Below are 19,611 nucleotides of genomic sequence, written 5' to 3'. Positions count from 1 at the left end.
GAGGGAATATAAAGGTAGTACATGTGCTGGAGTGCCGAGTACATGGTGGAAGCCCACTGCAGGGCCAAGGAAGTGGGTGAGAGCACTGGAGATTCATGCATATAATTCAATGACCGATAATTCTGTTCCCTCTCTCTGTTCGCTGTACAGTACACCCACACGTTGCATCTCAGGCGCTCAGATTGTTCCCTACAGATCATCTTGTACAGCCCCCTCCCTCCCCCACCTCAACTCCCCGCATTAAATGGATTAACAAACACTCCTCTGGAGCCTACAGCCCTGTGGGGCCGGACCAACACTTGGCTTGATGAGGGGTTAATGGAGCCTGGTGTAACAGGGGAGACGCGGCGGCGTTTTTTCCCCTTCACTGCGAAATCCCCATCAGAGTCATCTCACACCTGAAACACACCACTCTTTTCCTTCCATCCTCTCTCTAAGCTCTGCTCTTCTTCTGTTCAGTGATGCCCACCACTCACACAAACACACAGGGGGACCCTCTTCCAAGCCAAAGGCCATTGTCTAATGAGGGTTAAAGCTGGCATTAGCTCTTCAATTGGGCAGGCTGGGTGAGGCTGAGCCCAGCTCTGCTTCGACTGTGGGGTCATGCAGTGTGCCAGTGGAGTAGGATGTGGTGATGGTGGCACAGCAGTGAGGATGAGTAGTGTGGGTGTTTGGGAGAGGAGAGAGGAGGGTTGGGGCGCGGCTTTGGGGAGGAGGCCCCTGGGGACCTTCCCTCTATGGATATTTAGCCATGGCTCTTTAAGGGGCCATGGATGTAGAGGCATGCAGAAATCCCCTGCACTCCGCTGATGATCAAAGCCAATCCGGGGTTCATCGACTTACGCAGTGAATCCCTGGGGCGGCTGGAGATGATGTAGGAGACATTTGAAGGGTGCTTTTCCCTCCTCCCTCTCTCCCTTAGAATCAAGCACATCCCCACACTTATGTAATTCCCGCTCTCAGACTTGTAACAGACTGCATCACGCCTCAACGGGAGTCGTCATAAACAGAGGCGGGTTGAATGGAGACACACTTGGGGAACGCTCGAGAAATACTCGAGATGTACAGTTTGTAAATGTAAAAAAGCTGTATGTCGAGTCTGATGATTATATGCAACAGCTATGGAGGTGTACGTGAATCTATTCAGCTAAAAAAGGTAGCAGTTTCTATTGTGGTGACCTTATACAGACAGCAGACACAGTGGCATCACCCAGCAGTGTGTGGTCAGTCAATGCCCCCCAACCAGCCGCAACACCACCTCACCTCCTGTCAGTATCAGCACGCTGACCTCACCTCCCATGGGCACTGTTGAAGTTGTATTGACAGCAATAGCAAATTACGTCACACACGAGAGGTCATTAAAGCATGAGAATAAAGGATGGATGATAAGAGCAGGACAAAGATTCACAGGCTTCACAGAGAAGCAACAACATGGATATACAGCCATTCAGTCTGATGAATAGATAGATACATTGACAGACAGACAGATAGACAGACAGGCAGTGAGATGACAGACAGCCAACAAATACAGAAATGTATTTTTCTTTCAGTCTCTCACCTCCTCGCAGCACCAGCACGTTGACCTCGCTGCCCACTGGTAAGTCTTTGAGAATGTCCACCACTTGAGCGTGGCTCAGCGTTTGGACATTTTGCCTGTTGATCTCCTTAATGACATCTCCTTTCAGCAGGCCACGGCACCACTGGGCATCCAGGATCATCTTCACCTTCTGGCCCAGCGGGCAGTCAGCAATGGCAAACCCGAATCCTCCAGGCCCCTTGACCAGCGGCACGCTCACCAGCTCTGGCTGCAGCATCCCACTGGCCACCTCTCCCCGCTCCCCCTGCCTCCCGTTGGGCATGGCCGCCACAACGGGCCGGCCGCTGGCATCCGTAGTGACATAGTGAAGCTCCTGGGAGGAGCCGTGGAGGACGTCGCCTTTCACGAGCAGTGGCTGTCCGTTGATGAGGGGCACGGCTGTCACCACCTCTCCGCCATGCAGGGCCTGCTGTGGCTGGGAGGCTGGTGGAGGTGGAGGAGGTGGGAGAGGGTCGTCGCTCTCTAGATCCACATCTGGAGGAAGCGGGTAGCCACGGCAAAGGACCATGTCCACATACTGGTTGATGGGAATGGATTGGAACATCTGCACCACCTCTGGATGGGTTTTCCCCAGCACAGACATCCCGTTAATCTCAACGATCACATCACCTAAAACAGTGAGAGAAAAGAAAGCCAGTGATAGGGGGAATTTAATCTAGACATCACTTCTCTTCATTTCTTTGGAAAGCACTTACTCCTCCTTTGTCAGATGGATCTTTCCTCTAAAATGTCTCTTTCCTCTTCACTGCTCTCTCATATTTTCATTTTGGCAGCTCCCTGGACTTCTTCCCTTTCCTTTTATCTTTAGTCTACCATTCAGTCCTACTTTATTCCTGTGCCTCCTTCACTCGCTCCATTGTTGAACAGACCTGAACAGCACTCTCTGCCACAACTACAACGGAGGGGAGACGGGTGTAGATTTCTGTCACATCGTACCATTGTAACCATCACACACTCGCACACGCACAGAGCTCACAGCTGTTGGTATATGTAGACAGCCGCAAGGCAATGGCAAGATCAGAAACTAAAAAACAAAAGATGCTAGATGGTTTCACACCCACCATAATCAGACTGTCTGCTGTAAAACTGTGCCCCTGATAGAACTAGAGTTGTAGTTATTGCTTTGTTGAACTCATGGGACAGTGTTAGTTTAAGGGAACACTACAGAGGTAAAATTAATATCTCCAGGTGCATCATGGTAACACAGTTGGTACAAGTTGGCTGCAAAACTATTTTCTGTAATACTGCAGCAGAAATTAGCAGTTATAAATTCATAGATCCACCAGCCAGCTAAATGAGATTTTAGAGTTTATTAATGTTTTTAGGTATTCACTCTCTATCTTGTCCACTTCTGTGGTGACTCTTGAAATAGTGTGTGTGTGTGTGTGTGTGTGTGTGTGTGCGTGTGTGTGGTTTTGCTCACCAGACGCCATCTTATTGTCGTGGGCAGCAGGGCCGTCGCTGAGCACGTTTTTCACCTGCAGAAACTCATCTGTGCGGTCGCCTCCGATGATGGTGAATCCAAATCCCTGGGAGCTCTTCTTCAGCGCTGTGTGGTACAGCTCCCCCGTTAGTTGGCTGGGGTCTGCGGTGAAGCCAGACGCACCACCCTTACCTGCAAACAAAATGTGTACATGTCAGCATATATGCGTGAGGGAGGTGTACTAAATATAGAGAGAGAAAGCCTGAGTGAATGACAAGCTTTATCAAACACAAGTGAAATCTCCAAATAGAGCTCGTCATCAAATACAGCAAAACTGCTTAATAAATTCATATCCCTCTTGAAAGACAGCAAAATCCATCCATGTCTGTATTGAACGTCAATTATACGCATTATGTGCTGAGGATCAACATAGTAATTAGTCACCTCTAATTAACAGGCATGATGCACATGCCTCAACTAGATAAACCCATCAACAGAGACCTTCTTGTAAAACCCTGCTGAGAAAAGAGCACAAACAGACAGACTAAAGGATATAAAATGTTAATTGACTTGTTAACTGTTATGTGCTTCTTTCCATTACAAGCCTATAGAGCAGAGCAGTGATATATAACCTCTGACAATGTCCAATTTAGCACAATGTCCTCTCCTATCCTCTCCCAACTGCAGTGAGCGACTCCGTAAAAAAGAGGTATGTCAGTGCGGACTTTTTATAACTTGAGTAAGGAACAACTTAAGGTCAGTGGCAGCATCAATAAGGACCAGCAGCTCGGCTGTGGCATACGCAATACACTAGGTAGCCAACTGTCAGGGTCACACTGCATTAAACCGAGCAGCTTCCCTATCTGGCATTATGGTGGTATCAGCACTTTAGATCACGGACACACCATTTTTTCCTTGTTGCCTGATGGTCTCTGGCCAGTGCTGCATTTTAGCTTCGACTCCAAAACAGTAAAACTGAAGTCAGCCGGTGATAAATGATGCACATTCCAGCGCCTGTGCTGTATATTGCGGGAATGTGTTGTGGCAGTCTGTCTCTGGGATGCCAGAAATATCATTACACATTTAGAAACGGTCTGTCTTTTTTTTTTTTTTAAAGAACCAGCTACCAGTTTCTTTATATCTAAAGTTGAATGAACTTCAGCAAAACAACCCAAAAGACAAATACACAGTAAGCAAACTTACTTGATACTTCATTTATTTAAGTATTAAGTATTTGTTTAAGTAGTTTTCTTAAGTATTACTTATCATATCTGTATGTCAACAATAACAATACATCTATTTCATTATAAAATGCCCCAAAATGTTCATTATGTTTAAAGCAATATGATAAAATATTTTTTTCACAGTAATTTCTGGTCAAAAATAACTAATAGTTGACTTCTGCTCCAAAGAAACAATAACACTGCCCAAAACTGAATTTCATCGCCACCATGCTAGCTAAAGATGAGGTTAGTAAAATATTCACCAACAACAGATAAAGCATAGGGCTAGAGTTGGACAACAAAGCCTGTCTGTCTTTAGTCTGTCTTCCCAAGCCCATTCATTCCTACTGAAAATGTGGGTCATAGTTTTATTTATTAAAGTGGCTAAAAAAAAATCATAAAACAGCTGGGCACTGTAGTTTTTTGCTTATGCTATTTTCAGCCACAAATGTTGCACTAGTGAGTATTTATGCCACCAGGACGGGCGGGGTATGTGGGATGGACTCAAAATAAACTACAGTGTCTGTGTTTGTAGTAATAAAGGCGTACTGATTACTGTTTTTGTTTCTTTTTTGGACAGCAATGGAGCTCTATGCCATAGAGGAATATGTGATATTAGGCGTTGGCTACACAGACGATAGTTAGTTATAGTTAGTTAGTTATAGATAGTTAGTAAGTAGTTAGTCTTTTAATGGCACTTGCTGACAGTAAGAAAATAGAATATCACCAGCCTTATCCTTTAAGGCAAGCAGTTAAACATAAAGTAAAAGGGTGAAAGCATGTGACAGGTTATGAAAGGTTATAAATCATACTTGAAAAGGTGCCCTTTGGCTAAATGTACACTTGCCACTTTTGAGATCTGCAGCTAAAATTGGATTTTAGAAGACTGCATCAATGTATGCGTATGCCTCCCCTGAAAATAACTGTTCTGTGGATGTAAATCTAAAGCTGCAGTCTACCGCTTTATCTCTTTCTGTTGCGCCTGGTGATTGGACAATGGCTTCCAGTCACAACGTGCCCATTTCCATATCTAGGTTTCACAACAGCAACTTCCTAGTTTGGCTGGAAAGTAACAACTGCACATTTTCCCTCTCATTTCCTTCAGTTTTAAAAAACCACTGAATAACTTTCTGAGGCATGTGTGGGGAATTTAAATGCAGGCACTCTCATACTATCAAATGGCTCAGCTGTCGTAAACATCCACTGCAGACATGAGCGGCTGTGAATGAGCGTAACTTATCACAGTCAGTGTGGACTCCAGATGTCCAAACTGTCGCATGGATCAAGCAAAGCTCATTTACATAATCACATTCAAATTGCTTGATAAACTCAACATGGAATATTTTTTCTTCTTCCCCCCACAAGGTGCTGAAATAACCATTTGACGGCATGTTTGTGTGTAAAGAAACAGACAGAGCTAATGGAGGGAAAATGAAACAGAGGGAGGAAGTCAGTGCGACGTGTGCGAGCCTGTACTTGTGTGGGAGAGTCCGAGGAAGATCTCTGTGCCAACGTTTGTGGGCAGACTTTGAAAGCCAGAGGCAGACAGAACCATCAGATCCACCGCATCAAACAGCCGTGGTTTTTGATTTCTCATGTGTGACTCAATTGCGCTGTAAATCTCCAGTGACATTATTCAGCATAATTGGGAAGACATCTTTCTTACTACATCAATGGAGCAACAGCAGCTGCAGTTTCCAAGAATGCACCTTGAACAGCACAATTTGAAAACAACCGTTGTAGCAAGGCCAAGAGTTGAGTAACAGGGGAAAGCACCATGTACACAATGTAGACAACATATCAGAGCAAAGCAGACATTGAGCACATTGGACACAAAGCCTGGTATGTTGGTTAGCTGACAAAAACCACAGTAGACTCTCCATTGCAGGTTTAGCTGCAACAACACCTCATACAATATGGACCTCAAAATTGCCAATATTCAATAGATAAACAATATTCCATAGAATAAAAATGATGCAACAAAAAGTCTTGAAAAAGGGCGTTTTGGAACAAGAACAAAAATGGCGTCAAGAAAACCTGTTATTAAATGACGAAGAGAGCTAATAATTATTTCACAACATATTAATTAAATTATACGGGCGTCTGTCTCTATTCACAGGTCTTACTTATGTTTTAATAGCAGTAATTTCCATGATATAAAACTCCCTGGGAATCTCATACGTTGGAAGGAATCTGAATTCTAGCCCGAGGTGTAACTGTCGACTGATGAAGCTTTGGTTTCATAATAGCAACTGTATGACAGCTCACTAGGTTGTGTAATCGGTAATCAGCAGCGAGATGGCGGTTTCCTCAGTCCCCACACACCTGAGCAGAGAAATGTCTGATTATGCTTGGCCTCTCTGATGTGCTGTTCCACCAGCTGTTGCCACATGCGCCGCTAAAAGCCGACCTCCTCCCCTGCATTCCCTCTCTCGCTCCCTGAAACCCTGCCAGCGCTACGAGCCTGTCTATCTCCACTGCTGCAGCACTGTAATCTATTATACATCCACTGTAATGAAAATATACTTAATTCATAATGTTTATTGCAGGAGAAAAATGGCTTGTCAAACCTAAAGAACGGACCATTACTGACCAAAACAAAAAGACTGACAAGAAGACGAACAAGGGAAGAAAAAAAGGCTAATTTTGACAATCTATTATATATAGAGGCTACTTGAAGGTTGACACATTCAGCTGACCTTGCGTGAAACGATGACGTCCCCACTGCTTTCTATTCCCAGAAAACATATTTATCACATCACACTGACTGAGGTGAAAGGGTTGGCCTCCGTACAGAGCATAAGCCAAACTAATTAAACTACAATTATATTTTAGACAATTAGCTGACGCTCACGTCCAGAGTGATTTACAGTGAGTACAGATATAGAATAAGCTCAGCGAAAATGTTACACAACTCCAATAAAGCCAAAACTGCTCCTGTTGTTCTTGAATATCACACATAACAGTGAAGTAAAAGAAGTGCTAGGAGAGAATGAGCTTACAAAGAGCAGTAACAAAGACATTCATCAGTTTTCATTTTAGATGACTTCAGTCTTACTGGATTTTCTTGTGGTGTTGTTTTTACCAGACAATGACAGAGTAAGGCAGAAAGCTGGTGGAAGTAATTGTAGTTGTACGTGTATTTGCATGTCTTATGAACCCGAGGGAGACATGGAAACCTGCAAGACAGGATGCAATATATCATGTTTTTAAAGGTCTCGGTCTCATGTGTTAGAGCAGTAATGTGGCAGTTGGAAGTTTTTTCTTCTTCTCCTAACAATCCAAATAGAGTGGAAGTTGAAGAGGGGGACATGTCCCGCAGTGCTGTTGTTACCTTGGGAAGGTGCTGCTGTGGCTTGTTGGATCGCAGCCGTCTCCTGGCTCAGCTTCTTCTTTGCCTCCAGGACCGGGTTCTCAAACTGGGTTTTCTGGTTGATGTGGCTGCAACATAAACAGGCTCAGATTTAAGAGAAGACACTTCCACACACACACACACACACACACACACACACACACAAACCTCCGACTTATTGAGCTCACTGCACCATTTTTCTGCAATTAATTATGTATGCACCTTCCCTATAAAGGAACCATGATTTTCTAATAGGGGGATGCTATAGTGGCACCTTTATAAATACATTCATAAACACAGCACACATACAGTAAAGGCTGCCTGGGCTCCTCTTTATGTGGGGAAACTACTATGGCTTTTAGCAATTTAATATTGTAGGAAATGAACCCCCCTGACTGCCAGCAACATCCTGTTCCTCTACAACAAGGTAAACAGCCTGTTGTCCCTCTGGCATAAGAAGTACAGCCATTGTTTCATAGTGAGCCCATTTCAAGCTAAAACACTGGCAGCTACAAGCTCCATCTATATGCCATTGACTCTCCTTGTCCAAACAGTGTGTGAGTTTCTCTCTCATGTCACTTCTACCTAGGAGGGATCCTTCTGCAGTCTGAGCAATAAAACAACGCAAGCCTTCCCATTTTCTTTTCATCACAACAGATTGCTTCCTCTCCTTCCAGCCCCCACCCTCCTCCCTCCATGCATTCTAGTTGAAAATCTCCCCACTTCTCTCTACTGCTGTTACAATGGCTGTGTTCCACTGATTTCCTGCTGGGGTGGTGAGCACAAACACATTTTGCACACAGACAAATATACAAACAATATGCAGAGGCATATACACAGACTCACATTCTGTACACATGCTTCTTACACAAGCACTGGCAGAAGACCGTGAGAGCACGATCAGCGTTATGTTCACTGCAATGTTACCCGCAGAGTTTCATTTTGCCACCCACTGATGAAGAATGGGAAAATCCTGATCAGAATCTTCAACTGTTCTCCTCAGCCGAGATGAACAAAATGAGCCGTGTGCTAGATCCATTTGTTTATTTTTAGACAGTATTGATTTATGCCGTCTCACCGCTAATGTACACTAAGCAGTGTAATATGCACTTGTGCTCTGATCCCTCTGGTGAAATGCATTTGTGTGTTATTTGCATCTGTGAGGAACAAGTGTGATAAAACAATTTGCACCGCTAGTGATGATGGCAACTGGAGTGCTTTGAAATCACATGTATCAATAAATCGATGAAACTTACTCAACATAGTATGTGCCGTACTGTGGATCGTCAATTTCCTCCCAGCCGTAAGGTAACTCTGCGAAAAGAAAACAGCGTGCCATTGTGTTGTGGGAAGATGCAAATAGGGAGCACATATAAAAGATAACAGAACGGAAGAAAGAAGAGGAAGAGCAGGCACAGTGTTCAATAGACAATCATCTGGGAGTTGTAAACCATTCAACATGGTCATGAGGTACAGCAGTAGTTACCAGTGTATATTTTCCCTCTTGACTGGGACGTTTAGCATAAGAAAGTAGCCATGAAAATAGCCTACAATAATTTAGTGAACGTTTCTGTGGTCTCAACAAGCCGGCCGGTTGGAATGGCTGATGTATGTCATGCTCTGATGAACATATCAGGGAGAGGGAGGGAAAAAAGAGAGAGAGAGAGAGAGAGAGAGAGAGAGAGAGAGAGAGAGAGAGAGAGAGAGAGAGAGAGAAAAGAGGTCTTTACGCAAGAGAGAGCTTTGGAGTTGCTTTTCAGAAGCAACACACCAACTAGCTTTCTGTCCGCCTGTAAAAATCCATTAAAACCCGGCTGGAAGGGTCCGACCCTTTCAGCCATGGCCACTCTCTGTCTCTGCCTACACTTAAGTCCACATTAGCATCCTGGGGATACAAAGGCTCGTCTGGAATTCCTTAAAGGAGACCCCAGCGCGAGATTTCCAAAAATTAGGCCACGTGACTGTGATGCTTAGGGTTACTCTTAGGTGACATGTCAAAGATAAGATACACAGTCATATTTTACCCTGGTTGGTTATTTGATTAAATGTGCAAAGACACGTGAAGTGATGGATCATGTAGTGTGGGGCATATACAATAGAGGTATGCCCTTATGTAAATACATGTGCAGTGGTTAATGGAATGACTGTACGCTTGAGTAGACCAGCTGAGAAGCGCTGTCTACATACCTCCATCCTCACACTTCTCAGGGGGCTTCGCCTTCTTTGCTAAGCGGGGGTCCAACCACGTGGTCGTCTTGGTATTGTGACTGCGGAGCACAAAGAGCAGCCAGTAAATATCAACAACAAAGACCTGTGCCAGCAGAGAAACCGCCGCTGATGCACAAGTAGCCAACAAAAGGACATGCCACGACAGAAAAAACGACAACCTTACTCTCCTGTGTAATATGCTCTCGTGCACAAGGGTTACTGGATTCACCAACAAACATCTGATCCATTGGTTTACATTCAGCTGTCACATTACCGTGTTCATGGTTAGGTGGCCTTTTCAGAGGGGAGAGAAAAACCCTCTGAATGTGAAGCACGACAAACTCGTTTATCTTCAAATGTGTTAAACAACTGGGGTGTGTAATCAGGAGGAAAATCACAATGGTCTTCTGATATCTTCAGAGACAAGTAGCTTAGAGCCAAATAGGAATAAAACACACGGGCTTGCCCGCACACACACACATGTGTACACACACACACACACAGGCCTCAGAAAGCGCTTTGTGTAATCGACTGTTTTAAAATCAAAGTATTGATTGGTTTAGCAAAGGAGCTTAACATCTTTATATTACGAAAAGAAAACAATTGAAACAACTGTGGGAGTCACTCAGAATAAATTCAGAGTATTTACACCTTCCTGAAGCTCTGAGCCTTATTTACATAATAAGTGTGGGGCCTAGAATCATTTGAACTCTTGTCAGTCAAGTTTGTTATCATGGAAGGATGAGTATGTGTATATTTCATCCAATTCACTCTTTCTTTGCCTTGTATTTGAACGTGTTGTCGTTGAGCTCTTGTTTTTTTAATCATTCAGTGATGAGAAATGATGTGACTTGTAGATCACAAACCCCTCATTACACAACCAGGATCAAACCTAACCTTACTGTTGGGCTGATTAGATACAGACTGAACTGAAACATTTATCTGTGTTTCACTATTTATAAAGAAGATAACAGTAAATACAATGCTGTATGACATCAGATAGACAAACAACACTTTCATTTCTAACATCATATCTTGCGGCACACCCCACTACAGTTGTAAGATGACAGTAACAAGTTACAACACTCAAGTTGTCAGCTGCTATAAATTTCAGCCGTCATCATCCAGCGTACTACACCTTATCGAGCTAATATCATATTTACCTGTAGCCTCAGCTTACTGTTACGCCTTCTGTTATTCTACATTTTGCTTTTTGTCATCAAATCCCATGAAAAGGCCTCAAGCCCATTGGTTCCTACTGACAACCTAAATCTTTGACAACAGCTCACAAAAATATAATTTAATTTATACAAGGAAAGACTAACTAATTTCCAAAAATAGCTTTACTCATACAGGAGTAATTTACATTTTTTAGGGACTATTTTCAGCTGCAGATTAATACATATTTGTTGCGCTAACATGTATTTATGGCAGCAGGCCAGTGTATTTAGGACTGACATGTTTATAATAACGAAGGACCTTTTCACTCAGTTTTAATAGTTTCTGGCAACAGGCTTTGGCCACACAGGCAACTCTTGTTAGTAGAAAAAATTCATTGTTGAGGTCTTTTAATGGCATTTGTTTGCAGCAAGAGGAATATAAAATATTGACAGACTTACACTCAGTTGCAAGTTTATTAGGTACAGGTTATAAGGTTAAAATGCTCTTTTTTTTCTTGACACTGTTTTAGAGAGGTGTCGATTCAACTGTATTTATAATTTTGGCGGCTGCGGTTTGTGCTGAATGTATTGCATTATACTGACAGGTGTTCTTATTATTTTGTCCACCACATTCACATCAATGATGGTAGGCTGAATAACAGAAACACCTCTCTGTATAATAGAGATAACAAATGTAGTTGAATCAACACCTCTGTAAAACAGTTTAAACAAAAAACCTGAACATTATAACCTTCATGAAGGTGGGATCTATTGCAAGACTGTTGTATTAGACTTCATTAGTTGGCAACTGTGAGTGTAAGTCTCATCTTTTACTGTCCCCTTGTCCTTGTTTTATCGGGCTACCTACAGTTGAAACTCCACAGACTAGATATTATCTATAATTCCCACTGTGAGACATTCTGTCTGGCATTTAGGGAAGGACAGCATGAGAGAGCTAAATGTGTCGGATAATTTTTTTATTAATTGTTTAGCCTCTAAAATGTCATGAGTACAAATGCCCATTACAAGTTCCCAGAGTAGAAAGGTGTCCTCCTCCACTTGCTTATATTGAACAATTAAAAAACCCAGATGGACTCAGTTTAAAATAATAAAGAGAAAAGCTGTAAAACCTCATACTGGAAGAGGATGGGACCTACACATGTCTGCATTTTTATTTGATAAATCCTTTAAAATGAAATCATTGCTTACTCAAAATAAAATTTCAGTTGATGCTCATCGATTAGTCGGTTGATTAGTCGGTAGTCATGTGACTAAATGGTCACATGACCCCTTGGTTGCGTCTTCTACTTACTCTATGAAGTAGACCATGCCAGTCTCAGTGTAAGCCATCTCCCAGTTAAGAGGCAGCGGCTCCAGGCTGTCATCGCGGGGAAGAGAGCTCCAGGTGCGGAAGTCCATGGTGCTGCTGGACTGGGTGTAGCTGGGCACCGCTTTCCTCCAGTCGGCGCCTTCTTTGTGCTCTGGAGAGAGAGAGAGAGAGAGAGAGAGGGGAAGGACAGGTTAAAGAGGAAAAACAGGGAGAAAAGAGAGCAGACAGAGAGGAACGGTTGCCTGTAGGAACACCTCTGCCCTCCTGTTTTCCTGGGAATGGAGGGAGACTGACGTCGCTCATAGAATTTGCATGTGAGTGATGGTGTGTGTGTTCGCCAAAGGGCTGTTTTGCATTTGCATGTGCACACAGTGTTAATGCTTATGCTTATGTACATTCCCTGTGGGTTGCAATGATAGAGGCAGGGATTCACATTAGAAAGGGCCATCTGAGACCCAAGGCGGTTTCTGTATGATAATACTTAACTGCTGCTCTTCACATACACTCTATTGCATTTGTAGACACTCCCTTTAATGAAAAACTGCTCTACAATGAATATGAAACATACAACAAAGACCCTCCTAATTCACTTAGCACTTCATGCCACCCCTCAGAAGATGGTTATAAAGGGATGAAACACGAGTGCGTTTCATCCCTTTCTTTTTATGTGGAGCTAACCTCCTCACAACAGAGGATGACGCCAAAAGATGTTACGCACACCACAAAAAAAGCCTTTCTGGGGATGTATTTCCCAAAGATCTTTCCACCTTCATTTTAGATTCAATACATAATTGCTAAAAATCCAACCACAGAGGCCTCTCAGCAGCATCAGCATGTTGGTTATTTGCAACATCTAAAACACTTTCTTCTTTTGCCTCTCTGATCAAAAACACACACTTGCTCTTCATATTTAAAAAGGCACAAACACAGAGAAAATGCACATGTGCTTGAAGATGTTGTATGTGTTGTAGCCATGTAAACACTTGGAGAACCAGCCAGAGGGCAGAGCCTGAAGGAGAACTGAGGTCATCAGGTTCACAGCAGGGTGAGGGCCCACTCGACGATACGAGTTTGATGGGATATAGAGGGACTGCGGGGGAGAGGGGTGTGTGTGTGTGTGTGAGGGGGGGGGGTGATAAGGACAGTCTGAGCAAAAATGGGGGAAAGCTGCAGTCAAGAGTTCAGAGACTTAGAGCTCACATTTTCCATTAACCTCTTTTTTTCATTCGACCATAACTCTGCCCATCTATGGCTGGTCTGAGACTTCGCTGCCACAGCTGTGGGCTGTAGCTGAGCAGCCATTTGTGACTGGTTTCTTTCCATAAAAAGAACTCCTGGATGTCTGGGCATCGTTTTGTGTTTGATTTCAATATGACAGAGCGGTTGGGTAAACAGACTTTGGATTTCTGTGAATTCTTTGTACAGCTGAGCAAGCAGTGTTTGAGCCGTGACTGTCAAAACAATGTTTCATTCTGTAAAAAAAAAAAACATTTTCAGCTTGAACTTGCCTAAATGTTCTCTTACAATAAAAACCCAGGTACGGTGCACAGTATGTAACCTATTTTTGTTGCAGGGATGTTCTCCTTGTGACCATTAAGGACAGATTTGTTCCTTAGAGAGCTGAGGAGTTGTCTTGATTGATCACAGACACAGTGTCCTGCTCTCTGGATGAGACTTTCTCAAGGTGACCTGTGGTACAGTATATTAGAAGGTAACAGTAATGGCGTCTCCAGTGGAAGATTTATCAACAGTGTAGCCAGAACATTTGAATATGTGTGTTAATACTGTCACTTTGGAGACAGCATGTCTGCCATGTTTAGTCACTAAATGCGGCTTAGTAGCAGATCAGCATTATATGGTTTGTTCACCCAAATCACCCAAAAACAAATAGTCACACCTTTGTGGTATTTAGGCATGCAGGTAGTTTTGCTCAGGATTAGAGATATGAGAACAGTTGACAGGGAGGTCGGTGGATTATCCACAGAAGAGCTGCAACTAACGATTCTTTTCATTGTTGTCCAATATGCTGATTCTTTTCTCGATGAATCAATCAATAATTTAGCCTATTATAGAGAAATAAAAACATTTCCATCACAACTTCCAAGAGTCCAAGATGGTGTTTACTTTATTTTGTCCAACTAACAGTCCAAACCCCCAAAGAGGTTAGAGTTCACCATGATGTAAGACAAGAAAAGGCATTTAAGAAAGTGGAGCCATCAAATGCGTTTTTGCTTGAAAAATGAAAAGTGATTGACTGATTATCAAAACTGTGGCCGATTCATTTACTGTCAATTGACTAATCGATCAATCGGCCAATCTGATCCAGAATAAACTGGGCACTGTTTCTGTTGATGTTGCTGTTGAATTTTTGCAAGTTTTCAAAGCTGTGACCTAGAGGTCTTTATGGGACCGCTTGGTTCCAAGTGACCAAGACCTGACCGGGTCCTAATTATATTCAAAGCTACTTGGGTCAGAGAGGGTCCCGTTCTACTGTTGCAGGTCTCTGTGTCAATATGTCTAAAATATGAGCAAAAATGAGAAAAGAGTTGGAGCCATCTATTTGGGCCTGTTTGGATCTAATTTAAACTTTAAACTGTATAAATAAATAAATAATTATCCTTGGGATTGGTTCTCCTCAGGTTCTTTTCTTTGTATGGAAACTTATTTATGCACCTCGGCTTCTGGTAGGTTCACCACAAACACAGTTCTACACTCCTCCGAAGTTTTGTGGTGGTGAAATCTCAGAAACAGATGTTTAAAAACCTGGACAAACCAAAACCAAAAGTATCTGCATTGCTAGTTATGAGACATTTCAGTCATATGTTTTGTAACTTGGGTGTTTTTGCAGGTCATACTATTTCAGTCTCATGTCTCAGTATTAAACTGTGTTTTAAAGAGTTTGCACCAAATCTGACACCACCATTTGATGGGTGGGCTAAATACTACAACCTTGACTGACATATGACGAGAAGACGAGAGATTAAGAAAGATGATGAATCTGCTCAAGAGGATGTAGTCAAACAATCTTTGAACGCCGTTTTATGTGACAGATTGAGATGCGCGCGGCACTGTAGTGTCCTCAAACGCCCATTGGGCCCATCAAACTGTATTCAATCTGCAACAAGCCAAAGTCTTTATGTCTTACAAGAGACACAGACAGTGACATTGACCTAATGTGACAATTCCACAACCAAAGGACAAACAGAGTATAGCTGAACATCCCTTATTTAACATGACATTCTGTGCTTTGACATTTACTGACCAGGCAATCCATTGACCAGCGGTGGCCTCTCATCATCATCTTCCTCCTCGGGGACCGCGCTGTCCTTCCTGTCCATCTTGCTGACTGAGGTGGTGCGTTTCCTGGGGACCTCGCCACCGTAGTCTTCGTCAAACAGCACCTGATCCACCAGGTCAGGCTGCACCAGGTTGGGCTCCGCCGGAGGCTTCGGGGTCCCATAGTAGTTACCTGACAGAGTGAAGGATGGGAGGAGCAGAGAATGAGAGAGACTGACTCGTAAAAAAAAGCAATAGGGAGCCACAGAAAAGGAAGCTGGAGCGCAGACCAACATGAAAGAGTAGTGTGTATGTTATGTGAAGGAAGGAGACACAGTCAGAGAGATCATCCACCGTGTCAAACATCACTCCAGTTCACCTGATTTACATCAAACATTAAATCTCTAAATGTCACACACCGGCACTCAGAGTTGACTATTTACAAGAGGTCTGCTTCGTCTGCATGACTTTCTTCTCTGAACCCCCTGCTTTGTTTTCCCTCAATAACTGCACCACAGGGCTGTCATGACTCATGTAACATTAAAATCACTTCACTTGGAATTTGCTTGCAACTAATTACACTGATCATTGAATACAGCAATTATCTATCTCTCAGTTTGCTTTTTTTCCCCTAATGAAGAAAAACCTTGTGTTACGGATTATAAATATTCAGTGGGATAGCAGCGCTCCGTAAAGAGGGAGGATAGAGTGCAAAACTTTGTTAAATTATTTGCTCATTTAGCTCATGGCGTGATCCATCTATGTATGGCTGGTGAGCAGTATGTGGAACTCAATTTAGACGTAGAATAAGTAATTATTCAACCTCCATTAGGATTATAAATAATGCGCATGCTAATTTATATGCCTATCATTTATTATGATTATTTGTTTGCTAAATGCTGCTCCGTCGGATGTGTTTACACAATAATATCAAATTAATTTTTTGGCATTCAATCTGTAAGGTCAAATATTTACTCCGCTCTTACAATAAGTGTTCATCAGATTGAGCCTACTCAGCTAAATCATGATTTATAATTAGATTAATTAAAGGATAGGGAGAGATACCGCTGGGAAATAGGGATTTTCAGCTATTTAATTAGCCTCCATAAACTTGATCTTATTTTCATTTGGACCCAGCTGCGTATGGGACCATCGTATTATGAACCTTTGATGTACTTAAGCGTGAACATGCAGACATCACAAATGCTGTACTGTAGGAGCAGTATTTATCAAGTACAGATCTTTTTATAGCTTGGTACAAAAAGAGGAAGCTGACAACAGCGTGCATGCCAGGACGAATAGAGGGCTCTGAGGAACACATCACAGTCATTCCAGCAGCTTTACAGCACGATACACTAACACCACAACAGCTTTTTTTTTTTTTTTTTTTGATAAGTGAGCCCATCTCGCGCACGGCCTCGTCTCCTCAGGCGTGCCAACTATAATACACAGCAAACTGGGTTAATGCAGCCATGCTCATCTCAAAGCAGCGGGAAGGTTGAGGAGGAGAAGGAGGCTGGATGAAAGCCTGCCCCTCCCCCCCTTGCCGCGCGACTCTGTGTTTACTAAGCGACACTCATCCGCATTTGTGAAAGATGGCTTCATTAACAGGGGTGGCACAACGATAGCAAGGAGAGATTGGGTCTGCTGGCTAATCCCCGCCTGTCTCCTGCCACACGCTGACATTCATCAGCCAGACGCTACCTCTGTGATTAATTACTTACAAACATGTCTCTTGGCCCCTGATAAATGTGTGTCGCAGATATAGAGGTGTGTGAAAGCAGTGCGTCAGTGAAGATTTGTGGCACCATTTGCCATTATAAATGGAGGGAAGCCTCATAAGCTGATGAGCAGGGGAGCTTGTCCGACGTTACTTGTGATCATCGTGTCACAGGGTTGATGAGCCAGGAAGAGTGAGCCTCCTCTTTCAAAGTGCGTGCAAGCAATTTCATGGTGGTGGAATCAGCTACCGGTAATGAAAAGACTCCTGTTGTCAAGGGCACTATACATAAGCTATGCAAGGTCATGAGCACACTTTCATCTGGCCGAGATCATGAACAGACAGTTACACAGTCACAGAGCCACACAACCATCCACCTAGTATACCACACATTGCTACTAATGCATGAATTCTGCACTCCCATTCACATCCAATTTAGTCTCCAGGTCCGTTTTCCTTCCTTGACAGAATTTGATTATGAGCGCCCTGGTAGCTCACCTGGGAGAGCACGTACCATTTACTAAGGCTGAGTCACTATCTAATAAAAGGCAAAAAATGCCAGAAAAAATATCTTAAAAAGAAAAAATGGACTCGTTATCACAATGGGGATCCCAAAACAACAGATTTAAAGTGGATCTCGATTTGGCAGAATTTTGCCTTCCTTGGTAGCAGATTAGAGAGAAAAAAACACTCTCTGTGTGCAGTATTTCTTTTTCCTGGCAGCTGTCCCTCCAGTGTTGCACTTCACTGCACTGTACCATTCAGTTCTTGTCCGGCTGCTCTGTTCTGCTCCAAGAGAGTGACCCAACCTGAACCTCAGAGGCACCGAGACTGAGGAGGGACCAAAAGCCCAGAAAGACTCTCAGCGGCTGGCGCAGATGGCTGATGTGTCTGCTTGGCAGGCAGCCTGGGACCCTCCGGACCAACACGGAGCCGCCAGCATGTACCCTACCAACCCACAGAAACGTACCCTGGCTAGTATGCATGCTCGTTGTGTCCTGACCTCTGATCAGCCTTTTTCTTGAGAGGAGGGTGGTCATGGATGGCAGAATGATGGATAAAAGAGCTGAGGAGAGGTTGTTTAAGTTGAAATTATGTGTAAAATGCATTAAATGACCCATGAAATATTGTCTAGGTAGAGAAAAAACCCTTATACATGAACCATTAACATAATGAGCATTCAGGCAAGTCATTTGGGACTATTAGTGAGACCATTATGATAAGCTAAGAATCCCATTAGCTCAGTACCTTGAGCACATCTCACTTACTGTACACTTACAAACTGAAGGTAGTTCACCTACACAAGAGGACACCTGATCTTGTTTATTTTCCTCTTTTCAAAAGAAAAAAAAGGCACTTCAAGCACAACTAAATGGAGTAAATCCCATTCCTCCATCCGATTACGTCCAGCTCCTCTTTGAGTTCACTGTGCTGCAGAGAGATCAACACTCTCTGCCACAGCAGCCATGCAGCGCTTGTGCTGACTGGGTTTTAGAGGAGGGGAGGAGGGGGGGGCCGCCACTATCAGTGTTCAGTTCTCTCTGAGGGATAGCATACTGAAACCCTCCAACTTTTGAGGAGCTAATCCACACATCTGCACGCAGCCAAGGCCGTCCTGCTTCCACTGCAAATGGGGTTTCCATTGGGAGCCAAGGAGCTCAGCACACCTCTGTATCATCTCTCTCTCTCCATTATATGCTCTTCCTCAGTTTGCTCTCCATCTCTCCCTCTCTGCCCACAGTCAACCTCTCTATAAAAAGGTGTAAATCCCGGCTGGCTTCAGCTCACAGATGAAGGACAGATCGTGGGCGACTTGGCAGCTCCTGAAACCTGATCCTCGAGTTCTTAGATGATCTATCCCCGACACAAGGAGGGATGGGATTTGTTCTGTGTGCATGGATGTGTGCTCATACAGTATGTGTGTGTACCTGTGTCTGTGTGTGTGTGTGTCTAATGTCAGTGCTGCCACCATGCTATGAGGATGAGGGGTGGGGAGGAAGACTGACGCCTTATCACAGAGATCAGAGACCGTTGGAAGAACCTGCCCAATAAGAGCGAACACAGACAGCATGCATCGCAAACTCTTATGATTACCAGTAGAGCACAGTCACATTCTTCAATAACAGCATTTATTCCACTAAACCCGAGTTCTTACGCAGCCAAATTGTTAAATGTATTTCAATAGAACAGCAGGTGATGGCCAAATTATATTACCTTGCCCAAAATCTAATGCCGTGCCATCAATCATTGGAATAACTGCCCCCTTTACGTACATCAGTCCAACAGTAAATCCTCATTCAAACACCATTCTCCAAAAGCATT

The 19,611-nt window shown here is 43.5% G+C and overlaps 1 protein-coding gene across 1 annotated transcript in view; it reads right to left on the bottom strand.

Annotated features, from left to right (window-relative positions):
* LOC139282367 (membrane-associated guanylate kinase, WW and PDZ domain-containing protein 3) overlaps positions 1–19,611 on the bottom strand; it is a 113,317-nt gene that overhangs the window by 9,260 nt on the left and 84,446 nt on the right. Inside the window, exons 4-11 of the mRNA XM_070902045.1 lie at positions 15,556–15,762; positions 12,276–12,444; positions 9,783–9,862; positions 8,852–8,909; positions 7,578–7,684; positions 3,021–3,212; positions 1,559–2,206; positions 1,264–1,305 (exon numbers count right to left, since the gene is read on the bottom strand). Of these exons, the coding sequence (XP_070758146.1) occupies positions 1,264–1,305; positions 1,559–2,206; positions 3,021–3,212; positions 7,578–7,684; positions 8,852–8,909; positions 9,783–9,862; positions 12,276–12,444; positions 15,556–15,762 (1,503 nt within the window). The remainder of the gene's footprint in view (positions 1–1,263; positions 1,306–1,558; positions 2,207–3,020; positions 3,213–7,577; positions 7,685–8,851; positions 8,910–9,782; positions 9,863–12,275; positions 12,445–15,555; positions 15,763–19,611) is intronic.

This window comes from Enoplosus armatus, chromosome 3 (genome assembly GCF_043641665.1).
Source record: "Enoplosus armatus isolate fEnoArm2 chromosome 3, fEnoArm2.hap1, whole genome shotgun sequence".
NCBI classification, from domain to species: domain Eukaryota; kingdom Metazoa; phylum Chordata; class Actinopteri; order Centrarchiformes; family Enoplosidae; genus Enoplosus; species Enoplosus armatus.
The sequence above is the reverse complement of the archived record's forward strand: the minus strand, read 5'-3'. Positions and strand labels throughout refer to the sequence as shown.